This window comes from Protopterus annectens, chromosome 6.part0, assembly GCF_019279795.1.
Source record: "Protopterus annectens isolate FY-2018-M chromosome 6.part0, PAN1.0, whole genome shotgun sequence".
NCBI lineage: Eukaryota > Metazoa > Chordata > Ceratodontiformes > Protopteridae > Protopterus > Protopterus annectens.
In genome coordinates, this window is record NC_056737.1 from 305,388,871 (window position 1) to 305,412,285 (window position 23,415).

The 23,415-nt window shown below is 39.1% G+C and overlaps 1 protein-coding gene across 2 annotated transcripts in view; it reads left to right on the plus strand.

Moving 5' to 3' along the window:
• The window catches only part of PAPLN (papilin, proteoglycan like sulfated glycoprotein), a 1,077,292-nt gene that overhangs the window by 544,001 nt on the left and 509,876 nt on the right, over positions 1 to 23,415 (plus strand). For both annotated transcript variants that reach the window (XM_044074058.1, XM_044074059.1), the window contains exons 8-9: positions 9,480 to 9,560; positions 20,634 to 20,806. In XM_044074058.1, the coding sequence (XP_043929993.1) occupies positions 9,480 to 9,560; positions 20,634 to 20,806 (254 nt within the window). The remainder of the gene's footprint in view (positions 1 to 9,479; positions 9,561 to 20,633; positions 20,807 to 23,415) is intronic.

The following is a 23,415-nucleotide window of genomic DNA, read 5'->3' on the forward strand; positions in this document are numbered from 1 at the left end:
TTAGAGAACTGTTATACATTCTCCAAAACAATGCTGGGAATCAGTAGACCATAATTATTCATGTGCTTAATTTTCTAAAAATAGACAGCTTCTCAAACAGTTTAGTTGTTAGGCATAGGTTAATCACAGGCCAATAATCCTGAGGTATAGAATGTATGCATGTAGACCCAGTGCAAAAATAAAGAACAGAACCGTTTTTGACTGTTATGCAATATGCCAAGCCCAAGTTTGTGTACATTAAGTAAATGGAAGTTACTGATTCATGGTGATAGATGTAAAAAAAACTTTTTGTTGTACTTTCCCTGTCACTGAGCATATCAGGGAAACAGTGTCAGTATATGTGGCTATATTTGGTCAGCCTCTTCTCCCTCCGTTAATGTTTTTTGTAGTCTCAGAAGTCTCCCCATGGCATATACAGTACTATGCAACATTGTATCTGAATTCCTACTGTAGGGATATGATGTTGTCATTTTATTAAGAGAACAAAAGAAGTGAAGGCCCTGTTTTTGAACTATTGTGTCATCTGCAACTGCATGGTCTTATCTTTCAACAAATCCTAGCTCCTCAGGAATTTGATGAAGTGTATGAATCACATTGTGTCCCAATATAGCACTAGCACTGGCCCAAAAATGTGTAGAGCATCTCTGCTGTTCCTTAGCCTAGTCAGGGGAGGAAATGTATCCATAATCCCATTATGTATATGATTGTTCTGGCAGTAGATAAACTATATGCACAGTTATCTACTTCTTGATGGGCTAGATGCCCAAATGCAGTTACGATATTAACTGTAAAAGACTGCTTTGTTAGATGTTTTAGTTTATACCTTACTGCTTGCCTTTTAGCTGAAGCTGTACCTGAAAATGGCTAACACACTTGATTAACAAACAAAACTGCTAGAAATGAATAATGAGTGCCTTAGAATTTCTTGTTTATTGCACCTCTTTTGAAAATATCACCAGAATCACTAGTTCACACTAATCAGAAAACCAAATCAGTCACAAAGTCTAGTAAAGTAATATTACTGCAGAGTCCTTATGGCACAGGAATTAAAGATTATGAAGAAGCATTTTTTTTGTTTAGCCAGTACATATCTCAAGAAGTCACATTTGTGTCATACAGATACCCTTTTTACAGAGTTTGATTACCATAATATCAGGAAGATACACAAGTTCTATAGCCCATAGAGCATAACTATTACAAGCTGTCACCACAAAAATAAATCTGAGAGCTTTGAACCATTAAACCACTGTCTGGTGCTGTGCACAGAATGGGAACACAAGTGCAAACATGCACATCAAAGCAGATTCAGACCCCAAAGCCTGATGTCTGAACTTTTTTATTTATTTTACATTTGTTTACCAGGAAAGTCCAACTGTGCAGGTTGCCCATTTTCAGCAAAGGCCTGGGGAGAAAAGCTCCATTAACAGTAGTACAATAATACAAATAACACACATATTTAAGAAACACATAACATAAAAGTAAGGAGGACTGCAAATACAGCATGTAACAATCAAGTAGAAACTGAGAGAACATTTCATAAAATATGTTGTTGTTATACACAGATCCAAAAAGGAAAAGATCAAAACTGACATTCGCTGCACTCATTTTTAAACACATTACCGCTGGATGCTTTAGTGAGATTTAGTCAACATAGCCTGAAATACATTGTAGTTGTACACGAGTCAGTTGTATTTAGCTGATTTTTAATAAGTGAAACATATGATATTGTTGACTAGCCTGCTTTCTTTGTTACCATGTGATTTTAGTATATAGTGCTATGTAAACATTATTCCGTGAAATGAGGTACTATCTGGAAGTCAAGTGTATAAGAGAGATGGAAAAATAGTTGGAGATACTGGGGAGCATTTTGAAACAACACTAGTAAAGCAGTGTTGGACCTTTATACGTGTATGCAGTGTAGTATAGCTAGTTATAAAAAAGGTTAGTTTAAAAAAACTTTGCTCAATAGGGATGATTACTGGGAGTTGTTAGTGGCCCATGAGGTATACCACCAAGTTTTTTTTTCAAATTATTAAATGTGAAGTGACAAACAATCGACAAGACAAAATAAAGTTTAGTTGTCTGAAGTTCACACAACCCTTTCCCCTCCAAGGCTGAATGACTCTGGATTACTATAGGTGTGGGGTGCTGAAGGATTTTTACACCTAATGAAAACACTGTATTTTTGTTTTATATGTGTTGGTCAGGCTTCTGATGTTCAGCCTGATAATTTCACCATTTCAGCGTTCGACCTTATAAATGAGAGGCATATCACCATCTGATCACATGTATGCTCCATCAGACTGTGACCTACTGTGATCTCTGACCCTTGTTAAACATGTTTCCAACATGCAAATCCTCAGGGCTGGAAAAAGGAGAAAGATCAATGATCTTTAAAACCTAAGTACTACAGTAACAACAGCTCGAGTCTGATGTCCTGAATATAGTAAGGCATATCATTATCACCTAAGAACATTGCTGCTGGCAGTGAAAAACATTTAAAGTGCATACATCTGTGTGTATACCTATAGATACACACACAGATGTGGGCACGTACACACACACACACACACACACACACACACACACACACACACACACACACACACACACACACACATTTATATGTATCTATGGGCCCCTCTCATAACATAGAAAAGTGTAGAAGAGTATACATGGCATGTGATGATGTCATTTCTCACCATAGCAGTTATTAGGGAAGTGAGTCTAGCAGAGTACGTGTGAATTGTGATAGTCAGCATTATGTTGTACCCCCTGATCCGTAGATCTCTGTGTTTCCTCTTGAGCACCATTTCACTGTGTGGGGGGGGTGCTTTTTTTCTTTTCTCTACAGTTGTGTGACCATGGAGTTAGTATATATAAGTAAGGGGTGTGGAGAAGATTTTCTGTGAAATGAGTTTTCAGTGAAACTAGCTTTCAATTAAATGGGTCCAATCATTTGAGTTTCAGTGAAATGAAGATTCAGTGTTATAATATAGAGCTACACATATATATGTGCATATGCAAGTGCACCCACGTGCGTGTGCATGTGTGTGCGTGTGTGTGTGCGTCTGTCTGTGTATGTATATGTGTGTGCATTCCTGCTTACAGGCACACATTGCTGTGTTGTGTGTGAACACATGCATGCATTTACACAGACATATGTCTGTGTGCGCTAGTGCACATTCATGCGTACATACATGAATTTATCTATGTGCATATATGCACGTGCACCTATGTACATAAGTGTGTATACAAATATGTGCAGGAGCTTGAACATGCGTGTGTGTGTGTGTGTGTGTGTGTGTGTGTGTGTGTGTGTGTGTGTGTGTGTGTGTGTGTGTGTGTGTGTCTGCATGTCTTTGCATACATACTGAGTGGGATTTACAGATCCCATGAACCTAGAATGTACAAACGTTAAATAATGAAAATTGAATGTTTGAGGACTTCAGTTCAGGTTAGCATAGCTAAAGCATTACACAAGATAAGGTCTTTAAAGTGCAGTGACTAATTAAAAGTTTTATTTTAAAATTTCGGTTAGATCATCAAAATATATATTAGAAATGTATGTATCTGCCTTTGCTCAACACTACAAGTTTACACTTTTTCATCCGAATGGCTGGAAATTCTCTCTCTCTCTCTCTCTTTCTCTCTCAGGTTACCCAGCCATTTTCTCAATTCTCCAGATATAAGCAGACTCATTAAACAGGAGGGTAAAATGCAGATATAGTATATTAGTAATATTAGCAGAGGTAAAGAGATCTCAAAGTTATAGCGTCAGACAACCTCTTAAAATTCAGTACTTCTGCTTATATGAAGACATTGGCACTGTGATCTTCAAGACTTTAGCTTTTAGAAAATCACTTTGCAATTAAATCAAGAACTGAAGTCCTAGAAACAGAAAGCAGACAATATAGAGAAAAGCACACAAACAAATATCCAAATCAGAGTAACTCTGGTGAATGCAGATGGCCCTTCAACAGATTATAATGACCATCTCTTTACCAGTGTTAAGTTTAACACAGCAAATAGAATGCATTCATCTTTCTCCGATTCTACTGCCAAAAAAATATTATGATAAGCTCAGGTGTAATACAGTTTTATTGTTAAGAAGTCATTTTAAAAGCTCTGTGGCATGTTGTGAATCCTGACAAATAGTCTAAACCATTTTGAGAAGGGTAATTCATTACAAAAATTCATTTTGAGAAAACAATAATCCCCCTGAATTGTTTCCTGACATTTCTTCATACATATATTTGTTTGTTAAATGTCTTGTGTTTTGTTACTACTTTTGGCCAGTCATGGTTGAAAATGACCACCTTGGACACCCTACTTGCCCAATTAAAAAATATTAAATGTATGTTATTACAGTTTGTCCCTAGGCACCTCACAGCTAACACACCATAATTCTCTTTCCTAAAATCCCACACCATTGCCTTTGCTCTTGTGTTCTTCTATTTATGTTTTGGTCCCCATCCCTCTATGACCTCCAAGCTCCACCTCCTATTGGCCAATTCTTTCTCCTGACTTCAGATGTCCTAAGATATTAGGACAGCAGACAATAGCTGGGGATCACGGTCATCATCCAACAGGATTTAGTTAATTTTTAGCATGCTCCTAAAATCCCCCCCTTTTTGCTGGAAAATTTGGAAAGTTCTTCCTATGCTGAAATCACGTGTGAGCTTCTTCATACCTCCAGTGCTCAGATGCAGTGCATGAGATTTCTTGGTTAGCTTCTGTTACCCATCTCCCAAGCTGCAAGGAGTTTGGTAATATGAGCTAACCAAGAAGCCCCATGCACTGGTTACTTTATTTTATCCAACTTCCAAGCTGAAAGGAGCTGTAATACCATGGCCTTCCTCATGTAGATCTCTAGTGACTGGATTAAGCCAACATGTTTTCCTTAGGATGGGAAAGCTAGCATCAGCCACTGACTTCCTTCCTTGGCCAGCTTTTTCTCCACTTGGGCTTTTAAATGAAGTTGTGTCATTTGGGGCACAGCTAGACCTCCATTCCTTCGCGCCCTGGATGCATTTATCTTTATATTCTTACCCTTCTTCCAACTTTAAACAATATAGTTTCATGGTAAATGCTGGCTAAGGGTGCCTACACCTGGACATCAATGACTACCTCTTCCTTAATCAAAAGTTCTGACATTTCTGTTACACTTCTGCTGGTGCAAGATCCCAATCAATTCTCATCTTTTTCTTCACATTCGGGCTTGGAATTTCCCAGTCTAGTCTTAGCAGATTCACATCACTCAAAAGTATTACCCCCTTCCTTCTAATCTACCACAGTCCCTGTTTCCTCACCTCAGAAAAGCTTGGTATCTCCCAGTCTAGTTTTGGCATATTTATATCCCCCAGGATTAGTACGTTCTTCCTCCATCCCCACTCATTTACTTTCTCCTCCATTTACTTATCCTCTTCCCTTGATGTTCTGGGTGGAGGCAATCCACTATAAATCCACTGGCTATCCACCTTCCCACATTTGTACCAGTGTACCTCAGAATGTGAGATCAAGGTGACACCTGTGAAGACTAGATGTCCAGACCATTGCCCATGAATAAATGGACAATAATGATCAGACCAGTAACTGTGAATGGATGGATGACTCTAACAAGACCAATACCCACAGAAATATGGAATTATGAATTGACAGGGTCAATACCTACAGAAAGATGTATGACCAGACCAGTACCTCTTGGTAGATTCATGACCAGAATTACACCTAGAGAAGGGTAGAAGGCCACAGCCATATCTTAAGAAGGAAGAATGACCATAATTGCCAACCAGCCATGATGCATGACTGCTTTACATGGATGATGGTCTGTTACACTACAGTGTTTGAGACAGATGACCAGTGGACTTCCCCAGAGCCAGATGTCCATATCAGAGATGCTCCAGAAGCTCTAACAAAAGAGTCTGTGTTGAAGCAATATTATCCTGATAGTCTTATGCTATTGTAGAAAACAGATCTTGGCTTCAGAGACACTATCTTAAAGTAAATCCATATAGGGGTGCAGGGGATATTTTTCTCAGTTTTCTATGTTTTCTTACTCAGACTTTTTAGTATTTATCTTTTGTTAAGTAGTGAGTTGAAAAAAATCTGCTTTGATTGTTTATAGGTATACCTCTTGCAATATCTCTGTAATCAGTTTGTGTTTTTTTCACCAAATTGCTTGACTTTGGGCTAATTGTAAGCTATTGAAAAGCCTTTCAAGGTCTATTTAAATTTTCTCCCATGCAAAATATGTGTATACCTGTCATCTATCACACATTATGAGATGTGTCACACATTTTAGTTCGAAAACATCCTATGTGCAATAGGGAGAAGACAGTTTCATTACTCTGTCTGATCACATTTTGAAGCATAAATTCATAATTGTTAGTGATGGTTTATAGTAAACAAACAAACACTGCAGCACTTGCTGCCACTGTTTATGCTTGCAGTATTTAATTTGATCATTTGTCAAATATTTGTTTGCACATGTTAATCAATGCATAACTCATTTTGCTGAAGAAAGTCTTATAAATATGTTTTAAATATTTAAAGATGTAGCTTTTAAACAATTTCCAGACCTTCTGCTATAATCTTCATTAAGTGTAAAGGTTTTCTGTTCACTCTTGCAACTGTGCTCATTCATCTGTGATACGTCACCAAAAAGTAGAATATACTTGTAGCATTTCATACTATTTTTAATGTACTGCAGTTACATAGATGAAAGCAGTAGTATTTTCCTGTCCAAAAATCAGAGAATTACCAGTCAGTCTGTTTAGTGTTATAGTATAACTTATCCCTAATAAGAGTACTTACCAGTCAGTTTATCTAGTGTTACAGTATAACGTATCCCTAATAAGAGCACTTACCAGTCAGTTTAGTGTTATAGTATAACTTATCCCTAATAAGAGTACTTACCAGTCAGTTTATTTAGTGTTACAGTGTAACTTATCCCTAATAAGAGCACTTACCAGTCAGTTTAGTGTTATAGTATAACTTATCCCTAATAAGAGCACTTACCAGTCAGTTCATTTAGTGTTACAGTATAACTTATCTCTAATAAGAGTATTTACCAGTCAGTTTATTTAGGGTTACACTGTAACTTATCCCTAATAAGAGCACTTACCAGTCAGTTTATCTAGTGTTACAGTATAACTTATTCCTAATAAGAGTACTTACCAGTCAGTTTAGTGTTATAGTATAACTTATCCCTAATAAGAGTACTTACCAGTCAGTTTATCTAGTGTTACAGTATAACTTATCTCTAATAAGAGTACTTACCAGTCAGCTTATTTAGTGTTACAGCGTAACATATCCCCAATAAGAGTACTTACCAGTCTGTTTAGTGTTATAGTATAACTTATCCCTAATAAGAGTACTTACCAGTCACTTTAGTGTTATAGTGTAACTTATCCCTAATAAGAGCACTTACCATTCAGTTCATTTAGTGTTACAGTATAACTTATCTATAATAAGAGTACTTACCAGTCAGTTTATTTAGTGTTACAGTGTAACTTATCCCTAATAAGAGCACTTACCAGTCAGTTTATCTAGTGTTACAGTATAACTTTTCCCTAATAAGAGTACTTACCAGTCAGTTTAGTGTTATAGTATAACTTATCCCTAATAACAGTACTTACCAGTCAGTTTATCTAGTGTTACAGTATAACTTATCTCTAATAAGAGTACTTACCAGTCAGTTTATTTAGTGTTACAGTATAACTTATCTCTAATAAGAGTACTTACCAGTCAGTTGATTTAGTGTTACAGTGTAACTTATCCCAATAAGAGTACTTACCAGTCAGTTTATTTAGTGTTACAGTATAACTTATCCCTAATAAGAGCACTTACCAGTCAGTTTAGTGTTATAGTATAACTTATCCCTAATAAGAGTACTTACCAGTCAGTTTATTTAGTGTTACAGCGTAACATATCCCTAATAAGAATACTTACCAGTCAGTTTATCTAGTGTTACAGTATAACTTATCCCTAATAAGAGTACTTACCAGTCAGTTTATCTAGTGTTACAGTATAACTTTTCCCTAATAAGAGTACTTACCAGTCAGTTTAGTGTTATAGTATAACTTATCCCTAATAACAGTACTTACCAGTCAGTTTATCTAGTGTTACAGTATAACTTATCTATAATAAGAGTACTTACCAGTCAGTTTATTTAGTGTTACAGTGTAACTTATCCCTAATAAGAGCACTTACCAGTCAGTTTATCTAGTGTTACAGTATAACTTTTCCCTAATAAGAGTACTTACCAGTCAGTTTAGTGTTATAGTATAACTTATCCCTAATAACAATACTTACCAGTCAGTTTATCTAGTGTTACAGTATAACTTATCTCTAATAAGAGTACTTACCAGTCAGTTTATTTAGTGTTACAGTATAACTTATCTCTAATAAGAGTACTTACCAGTCAGTTGATTTAGTGTTACAGTGTAACTTATCCCAATAAGAGTACTTACCAGTCAGTTTATTTAGTGTTACAGTATAACTTATCCCTAATAAGAGCACTTACCAGTCAGTTTAGTGTTATAGTATAACTTATCCCTAATAAGAGTACTTACCAGTCAGTTTATTTAGTGTTACAGCGTAACATATCCCTAATAAGAATACTTACCAGTCAGTTTATCTAGTGTTACAGTATAACTTATCCCTAATAAGAGTACTTACCAGTCAGTTTATTTAGTGTTACAGTATAACGTATCCTTAATAAGACTACTTTACCAGTCAGTTTTAGTGTTACAGTGTAACTTATCCCTAATAAGAGCACTTACCAGTCAGTAGTGTTACAGTGTAACTTATCCGTAATAATACTTACCAGTCAGTTTTAGTGTTAAAGTATAACTTATCCCTAATAAGAGTACTTACCAGTCAATTTATTTCATATTATAGCATAACTTATCCCTGTTCTTCTCGCAGCTGTTTATCTAGTAGATAACTCTTTGCAAAGAGTTTCATTTTAGCTATTATATGCACTTTGTATGATTTTATTGGCTTCAACGAGTCAAGGCCACGTGTGTGTGTGTGTGTGTGTGTGTGTGTGTGTGTGTGTGTGTGTGTGTGTGTGTGTGTGTGTGAGTGTGTGTGTGTGTGTGTGTGTGTGTGTGTGTGTGTGTGTGTGTGTGTGTGTGTGTGTGTGTGTGTGTGTGTGCGTGTGTGCGTGTGTGCGTGTGTGTGTGTGTGTGTGTGTGTTACACTATTCAGCAAAAAATGAACATTCATGTAATCCTGTTCTATAAACAGCATAAAATGGTGGAAAGCCAGTGGTACTGCAGGAAGGATGCCATTCTGCAGAAGACTAGATTATTTGGGGGGAAAATTTTGCAAACCTAATACGAGAATAAAAGGAAGTAAATAAATGCCTGTCACTAAGATGAGCACTGACTGCTTTTACAGTAGGCATCTGTGAGCATTTACCCATGAGAAAAGAACATTTTGAACACATTTGTTTGTTTTCCTTTTCCTAGGTTACAATCAGATATTCATTATCCCTGTTGGAGCAACAAGTATTCGTATAAAAGAATTGGTGCCTTCAAGAAACTTTTTGGGTAAATAACTGTCATACACATACCTTGGTCAGCAGTCTGTTAATGATTTTCATTTATACTGACACAGAGATAGTGTGAGACTGTGCAAACTGCTTACCAAGGGATTGGTGGCATACTCCCACCACCATGGTAAAATAAGTATTGGCATTTATGACTTACTATTTTTGTTTATTTTATTACATTTATGGTTTAAAGTTATGTACTCCTGCCTAATCATTTTTAAATGGAGCTGAAATGTTTGCTTTTATATTTTACATCTTCTTAGCTGACTCTAGCACAGAATTATATAATCCTTGCTCTGCCTCAGCCATTCTGGGGGGGGGGGGGGGGGTTCAATGCAACACTGACACCTGGTGGAATTTGAGTGTCAGGGCAATGTGGTGAAAAGGAATCACACAAACACACCAGTGCACTGCAACTTGAGGATTATGCACATGGATAGAAGTGAATATGGGTCAGTGGGTCAGATGCTGTAAGTCAACAAACATGTCAGCCTGCTACAAGTTGCATTAGCATAGAGGGGTAAAGTTCTGGCTGTGATTCAGGCAACCTGAGATGCTCACATCTTCTAGGGGGGTATGCTTACACCCTCACTCCAGAAGATGTGACTAGGCAGTTGAGGTAGGCCTTTGATGGAAATGTCATCATGGAGGTGGAAGCTGTTCCCTCATGATGCAACTGTGTGTCTCCTCTGGTGACACAAGCATGCTTGTCATTTTTAGGATCGGGCTTAAAAGAGCAAGCCCGCTACAGAGCCACAGTATGATAGCTCCCAACTTGGCATATAAGACTTTGAGGTTTTGAGGTAGGTCTCACCCATGTGACCTGCGCAGGGACATTGGGCTGTCTCTTGGAATGGAGACTCTTCTGATATGGATCACACCAGAAGGTGCATCAGTGCACATGTGATCACTGGGAGCTGATATTTGTGGAGTTAAAAATCATCATCGACAGGTTTTCTGAAAAGTAAAAATAAAAAAAAATCATGTCAAGCTTCTGCAGGGATGGGGGAGTTGTAAAGCATATAACCTTCAAACAGTTGGCTGGATGACATTTTCCAGGATGAAGAAAGAAACTGACAGATAACTTGCTTCCTCATAGAGCTGTGAAAGATAAAAGTTACAACTGCCTTATTATTATTATTACTTTTTCTGCATTTGATTTACTGTCAGGTATGTGTTAGCACATTTTAACCATCTTATTTTATTACAGTTGATAAGTGGATAAGCATTCCTATAATTGTCTTACTTTATTTGTAACTTTGATAAATTGTTTGGCTGGCTAGTCCACTGTCCCTTTCCAGCGATGATTCAGGCCATATAGACAAGATGGAAAATGTGTGAAAGTCTAACACTAAATCACAACCCTTTTGAAAAGTTACTTAGTGCTCTTGACTAAGGTAGCATTTATATATCACATGCAATGAACAGCTTTAGTGACTGAAACAAAACAGATGCTAAATCCTTTTCACTTTACTGCCCAGGTTTCTATAGAAAATGCAAAAGATATCAGTTATTCTAAAGGGAACTGAATAAATTCACTTTTAACTAAAAGGAAAAACATGGAAATACATGTTACTCATACTGCTACATTAAAAGCAGGCACCCTTAAATTTACATTTTTCAAGATTATATGATTAGCTAACAGGTTGGAGGGGACAGATCAACAAAGTTGCTGTATGTAGACGATGTGACATTACATGCAGACTCTGATCAAGAACTTCTGCAAAGGAGAGGAGAATAGAATGCAAAAGTGAAGGCACATGGGATGAAATTAAGTACAGATAAAACAGTGGTGATGGCAGCAAACTGGGTAAATCAGAAGAAGCTGAGAATTGCGACAGAAGGGAAGATAGTGGAACAGCTTAATAGCTTCAAGTATCTGGGAGGAATGGTTGAGGAGAACGGAAGTCTGAATGAAGAGGTCAAAGCTAGAATTAGAGGGGCTGAAGTCAACTTGTATAGAGTGTCAGATGTAGTGTATGACAGAAGAATGACAAAAAAATTGAAAAGAAAGGTGTACTAAACAGTGGTGAGCCCAGAACTACTGTATGGTACAGAAACCTGGACAGTAGAGGCAAAGCAGATGAGGAAGCTAGAGGTGATGGAAATAAAGTGTCTGAGATGGGTGGTAGGATGCACACTGTGGGACAGACAATGAAATGAGGACATAAGAGCAGAAGTCAAAGTAGTTCCAATTGCAGAAAAGATCAAAGGGAAGAGATTACAGTGGTTCAGGCACATGTGCAGAAAAGCAGAAGACAAACTGATGAAAAAGATTCGGGACAGACAGGAACAAGGTAAAAGGAAACAAGGCCATCTAGAAGAGAGGTGAATAGATTGTGTGAGAGAAGATCTGCAACAGTCAGGCATGAGTGTTGATGAAGGCAGAAGTGTAGCACTAAATCGAGAGAGATGGCAAGAGTTAACACAACAACCAGACCCCATGGGAAAAGGGGGGTTGATGATGATGAAGAGAAAATGGGATGTGGCCCACATAAATACCATGTTACAGTCACATCAGATAAAGAAATCTGTAAGCCACTTTGTGCTTCATGGTTTAGTAATTATAGTAGAGGATCAAGATTTGCAATAAAATGTAACAAATAATAGTATTATTATTTGTTTTTGTTTCTTCTACCAGCTTATCCATGACAGTACCCCCTTGGTACCCTTGTACTCTGTTTTCCTAGTTGTTCCTACCATTCTACTCAGCTTAACACTCATATCACCATGTAGGTCCCCTTTTTTATCAGGGCAATTAGCCTTTCAGTGGACACATTTATTGCTTGTGTGCTAGAAGGCACCAGATAGCAAGCCATCATAAATACTGAGGATTATTTAATGTTTGCACCTACTCTCCAGGCCCCCCCTGTGTACTGAACATGTGATTCACACAGACACCAGATACAATGCTGACTCTGTGCCCTCAGTGCTGTCTTCCTGCAATATAAGTCAAGCCTACTTTGTGCACTCAGGACTGCCTTTCTAGTTTCTAACAGAAGATGTTTCCACAGTGGATGACTTGCTCCCACAAGATAAGTTTGCTAGATATTGGCTGTTCTTTCCTTTACCTACATGGTAAAGGTGAGATGCTCAATGTGCTACCCAAAACCTGCTGTCCATCATTTATGTTGTTTACACCAACCAAAACAGCTGAGCATACATGTTTTCACTCCAATCCTAACAATACATTTATGTGTTCAAATTAATACTGACATATCTTTATGTAATTATTGTTTATTCAAGTAGGTTATTCTGGCTATCCTGCCATTGTTTTTATTGTGTTGGCAGGTTGTTTATTGTAGTAGCAGTTCATGCCTTTAAGTGGCCAGCAGAAAACACATAGCTGCCCCATGACCACTATCCAGTCCCCCATGTTGGGTTTCTGATATCCTTGCAGCAGTCCTGATCTGCAGGAAATTATTTTCCTGTCTCTGTATCTCTATTGCTTTCTCTTCAGGTCTTTGGTTGTCCTCCAAAGGAACAGTTGTGTTCATCCAGTGATTACCGATCTCAATCCACTCCATCATCTGTTGCTCTGCTCCAGTCTTCTGCATGGTACTTTGTGTGTATTAAAAGACATTTATTTGAAATAAAAGACTTTTAATCATAATTATTTAAGTCCTATAGTTTTCTGAAATCCATGTAGTCAGAACACACCATAGTTCTGTATGTATCAGAGCCCTGCACACCCATTGTTACATATGTATAATATACACCAAGACTACAGCATTTGGAAAAGGCAACTATTTTGTACTGGAAGCAGCCATAGAGTCACAGCCATACAAAATAGCTTTGGTAAATCAGGCTCAAACAGCTGTGCTTTAAGGGCTTTTATTTTGAACTATTGACTGGATCCTCTGCTCACTAGGATGATGATCAGCAAGTAATAAATGTCACTACAGCGGCTTCTCATTGGAATTCAGAGGATAAAAATCGTCACTGTGCATAATATCAGACTTCAAAGTATATTTTTTTGGCAGAGGGTCTGTGCCCCAGACCCCTCTTTTGGGAGTTTCACCTCTACCCCAACTGTATATATACCATCTCTGAAGTCATAGCAAAATAAAAAAATACAATAAAAAAGTTATTCTTCCAGAATTAGGTATAGTCAGAATTCTCATCATTGAAATTACTACATGCTTAGCAGAGCTCAGTGATATGCCAGAAAAAGACCTTCATGTATCACTGTTGCCACACTAGCAGCCATAGTCCTTCTAATTAGACCTCTCAAGCATCCTTACCTCAGAAGTACATAGCTATTTTCTGGCTTAATTTACCCCTTCACACAATATTCAGAATCACCCCCCACACACACAGACACACATTTCGCATAATTTCCAAAGATGTCCAGTCCATAAAAAACACACTACATGACCAACATACTAGAGACAGAAATAATTTAAAGAAAAAGGGCACACATTTAACATCTCCCTTTTTCAGAAGAAACAGTTCACATATTTTACACTGTCTCTTTGATAATGTGCTTATACTTTTTCATTTGTGTCACTGTCTTGTTTTTCTAAATATGTTCTTGAATGGTCTATATTAGTTCACCAAAAGTTTTTTTCAGCGAACACCTTTCTGTTGACCCCTAGTCAGGGGTGGTATATATATATATATATATATATATATATATATATATATATATATATATATATATATATAGTTGGGGGTGCAAACCCCCCCCACATGGGGTGGTGTGTGGGGCAAAGCCCCCTACTTCGGTGGGTTTGAATTTATTAGTTATGGGTTCCAATGTGCTGTGGGGCAATTGTTTCCTTGCCCTTGGTAAATTCCGCAAATTGCAGAAGTGAATTTCACAGAATAGGGGTCGACAGAATGCTGTATAGACCCATTCTTAAGTATTGTCCCACATTCTTAATGCAAGCCGAAAGAGTTATGTCCAATTTGGTATTCAATTTTATATCAGATTCCAGATTTGTGACTTGTTGTACTTACTTTTAAAGGGCCTTCATTCCTATTTTCAATCTCTGCAGGTTGAGAGATGTGATTTTTGTTGGCATGATTAAGCAGACTATCACATACATATCCCCCACATTGTGGAATGTATCATGTACTGACTTCCATACAGTGAGGATTTCACTATTACATGAGTGGAGTTAAGTAGATTTTTACCTGCACTTTTATCAAATAATACACGTTTTAAAGTAATTTGTTTGTGTCGCATTGAGCAATATCTAGCTGGAAGTTGACTGTTTTTTCAGTAGGTCCTCACCCACTCTCCCTGTTTTTGTCTTGGTGTTAATCTTGGTAGCTTTGAAACTGCCCGTCCCCCTTGTAAATTTGCACTTGGATACTCCTCCTGGGCCCATCTCATTTGCTCACTCAAAAAAAAAAAAAAAAAAAAATGTATCTGCTTTTACTGTATTTGTGTTTCTTCCTACTTTATTTTGCTTTTGCGTCATCTTAAAAGTACTCAGTTGTATTTATTACTGCTTGGTGTAACTCATTCTAAGCCTTTTAGTTTAAGCACTTGGGCTTCAGACCAGTTGTTTTACATTAAGAAGGTTTGTGGTCTACACTGTAGTGGCAGGACAGGTAGCTTACATCCTTCTAAGGTAGGAACTGCTGATTGAGGGCTCAGTGTTTGTTATTCTAAAAGTGTATTAATTCTGGTTAAAGCACTTGGGCTTATTTTACATTAAGAGGGTTCGTGGTCTGCACTCTTGTGGGAGGAGAGGCTGGACTCTGCCCTTCTGAGCTGGGAATTTCTGGTTAAAGGCTTATAGTGCCTGCATATTTGAACTGCTTCTTACTGAAACAGGTACACCTTGTTTGCTGTAGCATAGACTAGATCCAGGCCTGCTGAATCTAGCTTTGTTTCTATATCTTGAGCACAAATCCAGGCATTCTTTAAAGTATTCAATTGTATTTATTACTGCTTGGTAGTAACTTGATTAAAGTGTAGCTATCATTCTAAGTCTTTTGGATTAAGCACTTGGGCTTCATACCAGTTGTTTTACATTAGGAAGGTTTGTGGCCTGCACTGTGGTGGCAGGACAGGTAGCTTACATCCTTCTAAGTTGGGAACTGATGATTGAGGGCTCAGTGTCTGTTATTCTAAAAGTGTATTAGTTCTGGTTTAAGCACTTGGCCTTCAGGCCAGTTATTTTACATTAAGAAGGTTCGTGGTCTGCACTCTTGTGGGAGGAGAGGCTGGACTCTGCCCTTCTGAGCTGGGAATTTCTGGTTAAAGGCTTATAGTGCCTGCATATTTTAACTGTTTCTTACTGAAATTGGTACACCTTGTTTGCTGTAGCATAGACTAGATCCAGGCCTGCTGAATCTAGCTTTGTTTGTATGCTTGTTGTTTGTTTGCTTATTTCCCCGAAACGCTAATTCCACCTAAAACACGGCTTTTCAGCGCTTCTGTGGATCCCTAGTGATATCTGCATTGCTTACTGTACTTATTTCCTTGTTTCACTTGAATGAAAATTACTGTTTGTCATTTTTGCATTTAAGTTACCTGTAGCACATTGCATTTAAGTAACCTGGCACTTGCTCACTAAAGCAATTATATAGGTCAGCGCTAAAAAATTAAAAGCACTACACCCTCACAAACTCCCCTTGAGTACCTTGTTCCCCATTGGCCCTTTTTTTTTCAATTATAAAGGAATTCCCAATACTATTCTAGCATGTCCAAAGGTCAGTTGGCAATCGCCTCTCCGGTCCAGCTGGTGAATCTGGGAATCTTGAGGCAATGTTACAACTGCCTCATGTACACAGACACCCCTCTCCTCCTCCCAACAAATTCCAACACATGTGAGAGATGCAACCATATAGCCAAACTGGAGGCTAAGCTCTCTCAACTCAGTACTGGTGTAACCAGTCAGGAGGAAAAGGAAACCACACTCACTACAATTCCAGTCTCACATAGACCTACCACGACAGCAAACCAAACACATAAACACACAAAAACATACTCGGATGCTCTAAATAAAAATCTGCCTAAGCAGCAGAGACCTCCAAAGCAGACAACCAAGCAACCTATACCCCAAAACAAAACACGTGCAACACATAGCTCACAAAGCCAGTGTGCTGAACAGTCACAGCCCTTAAGGCTAAACAACACACCTGATACACTTGTAATAGGTGACTCTATCATCAGGCACACTGACATCCCGCTCACCAGGCTGAACAAGGAGAAGGTCACGGTGAGCTGCCTGTCGGGCGCTAGGATCCGCCACATAACACAAGCACTCAGGTCACTCCAAGGCAAGTACAAATATGACTCAGTCATTGTCCATGCTGGTGTGAATGACCTGAGACATACCTCCCTGGCCGGCCGGTATGACCCTGACCTTGAGTAGCATCTTACCTTCACCAATAATGATGCAACAATATGAAGACAAGATGATCAATCTCAACAATTGGCTTAAGTATTGGTGTCATTCAATGGGGATCCAATGCCTGTCAGCCTGGGATGACATGCTCGACAAGCCACGATGCTTCGCTAGGGACGGCTTGCACCTATCACCCCTGGGTTTTCAGATATTGGCAAAGGCTCTTGCTACCCCCATAGTGCCTTTTTTAGACAAGGCTCAAAAGACAAACCCACCTCCATAGGTATCACAAGGGATAAGAAACTAAGAGTAATGCTACTCAACGCCAGAAGTCTAAACCTCAAGATGCATGCACTCAAAACTCTCCTTAGCATGGAGAACATCGATATCTGTGCAGTAACAGAAACCTGGTTCAAGGCTCCTGAGAGCACCCCAGCACTACCAGGTTATACCTCATACCATGCTTTTTGGCCCCAAAACTTGGACCGAACCACAAAAGGAGGGGGAGTATCAATATTCGTCAAAGATACCCACACCTCCAAGTTGGTGGCACAGCACAAAGCATCAGAGACTATCCATGTGCAACTAACAGTGGGTAAAACTGCCTTCCAGTTTATAGCCTGCTACAGACCACCCTCCTAAACCCAGGAACTCCACTCAGCCTTCCTGAGAACACTGGAAAATATGAAGGTCTCTCCAAACACCATTATATTGGGCAACTTCAACTACCCAAACATAGACTGGGAGCATTACTCTAGCTCCAACACCCTAGCCCCTCCTCCTTTAGTGTTTCGGTCCAGGTTAAGTGGCCGAAAGGTATGGTATGAGTATTAGCATGGTAATGCAGGGGTAGTCTCTGGAGCTTTGAACCAGGTCTCCGTCACTGCACAGATGTCGATGTTCTCCATTTTAAGGAGTGCCTCGAGTGAGTACATTTTGAGGTTTAGACTTCTAGCATTGAGTAGCATTACCCTCAGATTTTGCTTGCTTATAACTGCTATGGTGGTGAGTTTGTCATTTGAACCTCACTTAAAAAGGCACTATAGGGGTGGCAAGAGCCTTAGCCAGTATCCAGAATCCCAGGGGCATCAGGAGCAGGCTATCTCTGGCAAAGCACCATGGTCTGTTGATGATGTCATCCCAGGCAGACAGACACTGGATCCCCTTAGAATGACACCAGAAGCTTAGCCAGTTGTTGAAGTTAATCATTTCTCCTTGTATTGTGGTATAATTCTGGGTAATGGCAGGATGCTACTCAGGGCTAGGGTCATACCTGCCTGGGCTACATGATCCGAGAGCTCCTCCATGTCTCTTTTCATGTAGTCCAGGGAGGTACATCTCAGGTCATTCACACCAACATGGACAATGACAGAGTCATATTTGTACTTGTTGTGAAGTGACCTGAGTGCGTGCATTATGTGGCGGATCCTGGCACCTGACATGCAGCTGACAGTAACTTTCTCCTTGTTTAGCCTGGTGAGTGGGACATCAGTGTGCCTGACAATAGAGTCACCTATAACTAGTGTGTTGGGTACTTTGTTTTGCCTTATGGGCTGAGGTTGAGTGGCACACTGCTTTTGTGGGCTATGTGTCATTTGGATAGTTTTGGGGGGTAGTGGTTGCTTGCATTTCAGCTTTGAAGGTCTCTGTTGTTTGGGCAGATTTTCCTTGAGATTCTCTGAGAATGTAGGTGTGTGTTTTGTGTTACTATGTGTGGGTTTAGGTGGTGTAGGTTTTGATGGACTATGTGTTGAGTGTGGTGTGGTGCAGGTGTTTACCTTCTCCTCTTGACTGTCTAGTACAATCTTGGCTATAGAGAGCTTGGTTTCCAGTTTGGCTATATAAGTGCATCTCTCACAGGTTGTAGAGTTGGGTGGTAGGAGAAAAGGGTTGCCAGTGTCGATGAGGCAATTGCTACATTGCCCCAAGATGCCCAGATTCATCAGGTGACAGGGGAAAATAACAGGAGCTAACCCTTAAACATGCCTGGATAGGTGCTTATTAATTTAAGTACTAAAAGCTGTTTTCCTCCTAACAAGTTGAGTGCTGCAGTAATTTGTAGATTTAGTGCTTGCAATGAGTTTTGAACAAGTGCTGAGCACAAGGAAACAGTTTTGAGTGCTAAAACTAGAAAACTAGCTAGGTCCTGGCCATATGAATTTCAAAGTTTTGGAACTTTGATAATCTGACATAGATCCAAATATATATGTGTATATATATATATATATATATATATATATATATATATATATATATATATATATATATACGGTCTATATTAGATCACCGAGCGCTTCAAACAGTGAATGGTGATTAATCGACCCTATATAAGCGAAAGCTTACAATTTCGAACTGTCAGAACAGCGATTTTTTTTTTCCTAGAGAAAAAAATCGCTGTTCCAACAACAACCAAAAACAAAAAAAATACTTTAAACATTACATTAGGTGGGGGGCTGTGCCCCCACACCCCCCTACTTAAATATACCAACTCCGAGACTGCACTACAGTGCCGAAAATGGCAAAGTAACGAAGCGGCCAAGCAAATTCTTTCCCTGAGAAAGAATTCGCTTAGAAGCCGCTTTGATATTTTGCCGTTTCAGGCTTTTGAGTTCGACCAAGATGCATTCGAAAGAATGCGTCTTCGGTCTTCTAATAGGGAACCTATATATATATATATATATATATATATATATATATATATATATATATATATGTGGGTTACCTTCATTTGATCGACAGCCCATTTGACTGAAGCCCATTTGACTGACAACTAGTACTTCAGTACACTTTAAGGCAAATAACAGGGATTTGTCCCCTTCCCCACTGTAGTGCGACCTTGAAGTTGGTATGTATATAGTTAGGGGGTGTGGGGGGTTAAATTCTGTACTTTTTGTATTATATTCTTCTTTTAAACGAAACTAGGTGGGGGGCTTCACCCACCCACACCCCCAATTGTGGGGGGCTGTGCCCCCCACACCCTCCCTAACTATATATACCAACTCCAGGGTCACACTACATTGGGGAAGGGAACAAATCCCTGTTATTTGCCTTAAAGTGTACTGAAGTACAAGTTGTCAGTCAAATGAGTTGTCAGCCAAATGGGTTTCAGTAAAATGGGCTGTCGATCAAATGAAGGTAACCCATATATATATATATATATATATATATATATATATATAGGTATATAAAATTTGATGTGTTTTTTATAACATTAGAGTGTCACTGTTTTGAACTTTGCTCTCCCAAGATTTGAAATGTTTTAGCTTCACTTAATACCATGTTAATTGAACAAGAAACAATTACTCATAGTGAATCACCAGATATCACATATGCAATTAGTGCCTGAAGACTAGTCATTACAATATTATATATAATATTTTTAAATGTAATGGCATATGCTTTGAGTATTAGTGAAGTTATAGCAGACTTGATGCTTGCTAGTACAATTAAAGTGTTAAATTTGTAGCTGACTTAATGCTACCATTTCTGGTACTTAAAAGGAAACTGTATGTAAAGATGTCATCATAACGAACCCCATAATAAAGTTCATTTTAGCCTAATACGTATTTTAGAAGTTAACATTCACATCAGAACTGGGGGTTCTCTTACTTCTGATCCTTTCAGTGAATATGACATAGTATTGAACCACACCTTCCCAAGTGTGCAACTAATGTACCTGACCATATACTTCCCCTGCTCAGTGCAGCATGAGTTAATAACCATTATGCAATAAAATCACCTAATCTGTCCTCCTTTCTTTTCAGCCATTAAAAATGTTCGAGGAGAGTACTATTTAAATGGTCACTGGACCATCGAGTTCAGTCGTGCTCTAAACATCGCCAGCACGATCATTCATTATGATAGAGGAGCTGAAGGTGACTTGGCACCAGAGAGCATCCATGGGAGGGGGCCCACAACAGAGCCATTAGTGATTGAGGTAAGAGACCAAAGAGGTTTTTTTGTTCCTCTTTTAGGGCAGTTTATGTGATTAAGAATTTTTCCTGTTTTCTGTCTTGCACTTAAATCTACTATGAGGAGCTTCAACAAACAGCTTGCAGAAGCAAACATAACAATATGTAACACCAAGAAAGGGTCATACTTTGGATTTGGAGATAAGCACACTGTCTCTTTTGTTTCCAGCAGTAAATATGTATTTTTTCCATACATAAGTAAGTGATAAAATATATCAAATGATGCCTTGGTCAGATGGGAAGTGCTGAAGGTGTTGCCCTAAAACAAGATGAAACATAAGAATGTAATGGCTGCCATGGCATTAAAGTAGAAAGGCAGGATGTGAACAAAAATGACTATACACCCCCTGTTTATAGTCTTTGATCTTCATTTCCACTTGCAAATATGTCATACAAGGAGTTCAGTTAGTTGGATTTCACATTTCCAGTTGGCCTGTGCTGGCAGAGATGCTGTAGAGTGACTATACAGGAAATTAGGCATTAAGCAGCTTTTTATTTTGTGCATTTGTTAACCAGGTAAGCCCACTAAACACTACTTGTGCCTATTGTACCCCCTTTAAGTCGTGACCTGGAAACACTATCTGATCAAGTGACTTGCTCAGAGCCCTATCTGCTCTGGTGGCATACAGGCATAAAACCCTGACTACAATCCATGCAACCTGGTTTTGATTAGTGGCTTAGGTTACTGAGTGAGCACAGGGAAGGATGGGCGTGCCTATCTTATAGGTTCATGGGTTCATAGGTAGGTACTAGGCTATCAGCCCAAGGGCCTAAATAAGCCTAGCCAACAAAGTTCCCTGGCTTACGCCACCCAAGAAAGTTAATTTCCTGTGCCCCTGTTGAGCAGAGCCACAGAAGTGACCCCCAGGGACTATTTCCTATTTCCCATCCACTCATCAAGATTTTTCTTGAAGAGTGCTAATGAGGAACTTTGCTTGACATAGATGGGTAGCTTGTTCCAGAGTATAGGAAGTCTCTGGGACAGGAATCTATCCCTCCAGCATGTCTTGTTTATTGTGGTGACAAGGTTTAGGTCCCTAGAGTGTAGATGAATGGTGGTGGCATGGATGTCTGCTGTGATGATCCCTGGTGGAGTCTGGGCACATCGTTGAGAGGAGGTATGGAGAAGAAGGAGGGTGATATGCCACAACATCTCCAATGCACACCTGCCGTTTGATGCAACCATGTCACTGTGAGAGATTGGGAGCAGGCAGAGCATACATGAAAAAAAACTGGATAGATGCAGAGAGAGCAGAGCCCCCAGGGCACCCTTGGAATCCAAAACTGGCCCTAGCACATACCAGAGTGAGTCTAGGCTGGTTAAGAAGATTGTCTGCTACGCCCAACTTGGACATAGAGCACTGGAGTATTGGGCCAGTAAATTGACAGAAGGGGACCAAAAAACAATCTGACTTGCTCAGTCGCACACTAGGGAAATTGAGGAAAAAGAAATCAAATCCTGTACAACTGACTACTGGAAAAAGCTCATTAACAGCTCAGAATCTTAATCATCTCCACTAACTGCCAGAGAGCATCCAGAAAGGAAGCACTGTGCATGCCGACAGATAAGAGAGATTTTGACTACATAAGAATTGAAGCAGTAAGCCCCCTGACAAGAAATGCAGTCCTAAAATGCCAGGGAGGAAGTAAAAGCAGGGGGGGTCCAAGAAGCATGAAATAAACCAACAGGCTTCTGGAAAGGAAATAAAACAATAAGGTTTAAGCCAGAAAGTAGAGCACTAAAACTTCCAAAAACATACAACTCTAAGCTACTAGACAGGAAATGAAGCACACATTTTGCAGACAAGAAAAAATAGCATCAGTCAGGAATTAAAGAAATAAGATGTAGACTGGAAATGAAACATAAATGATGCAGACCAAAATTAGAAGACTAAAGCTCTGGAAGACAAGTATGATGCTGGCTGTGGTTTCAGGCAAGAAAATAAAGCACTGGAAAAACTGCATGAGAGACCCTCTACATGGGGGTCAATGCTGGGTCATAAAATAAAGAAGAGTTTTTGAAGTCAGACAAACAATGGTACAAGCATTGAGAAGGCAAATTTGAAACCTGACACAAAACAATGTGATTGTTGATTGTTGACCCATAAATGCAACAACAAAACTGCTACCCTTCATAGTGACAGCTCAGGTTTGAAAATGAGTTGAGAAAATAAATGGAATAAGGGTAATTTATATATATGTAAGAACTAATTCCCATGTGTAATATCTAATTCCCATGTTGAAGACTGCAGCTGGCATTTCTTTCATGCAGTTATTGCAGTGGATGACCACAGCTGATGCTACAAGTAAAGAAGCAAAGGAGATGGCTCTCTGAGTTACCATAATAATTACCTTATAGTGTGCATGTGGTTTGTTGCAGTAGCAGATCACAATGGGCAAGAAAGGAAAGGATCTTGGTGCAGAAAGAGGCATTAGTGACCCTGTTTGGCCTGATGATGTGTTTAGTGGATATGAACTTCTCAGCAGTATAGTGCCTAAGTGGCTCATTGATATGATCTCTGCTTCACAGGTCTGGGGTTCAGTTGTGACTTCTGATCACTGTGTGAAGTTTGTA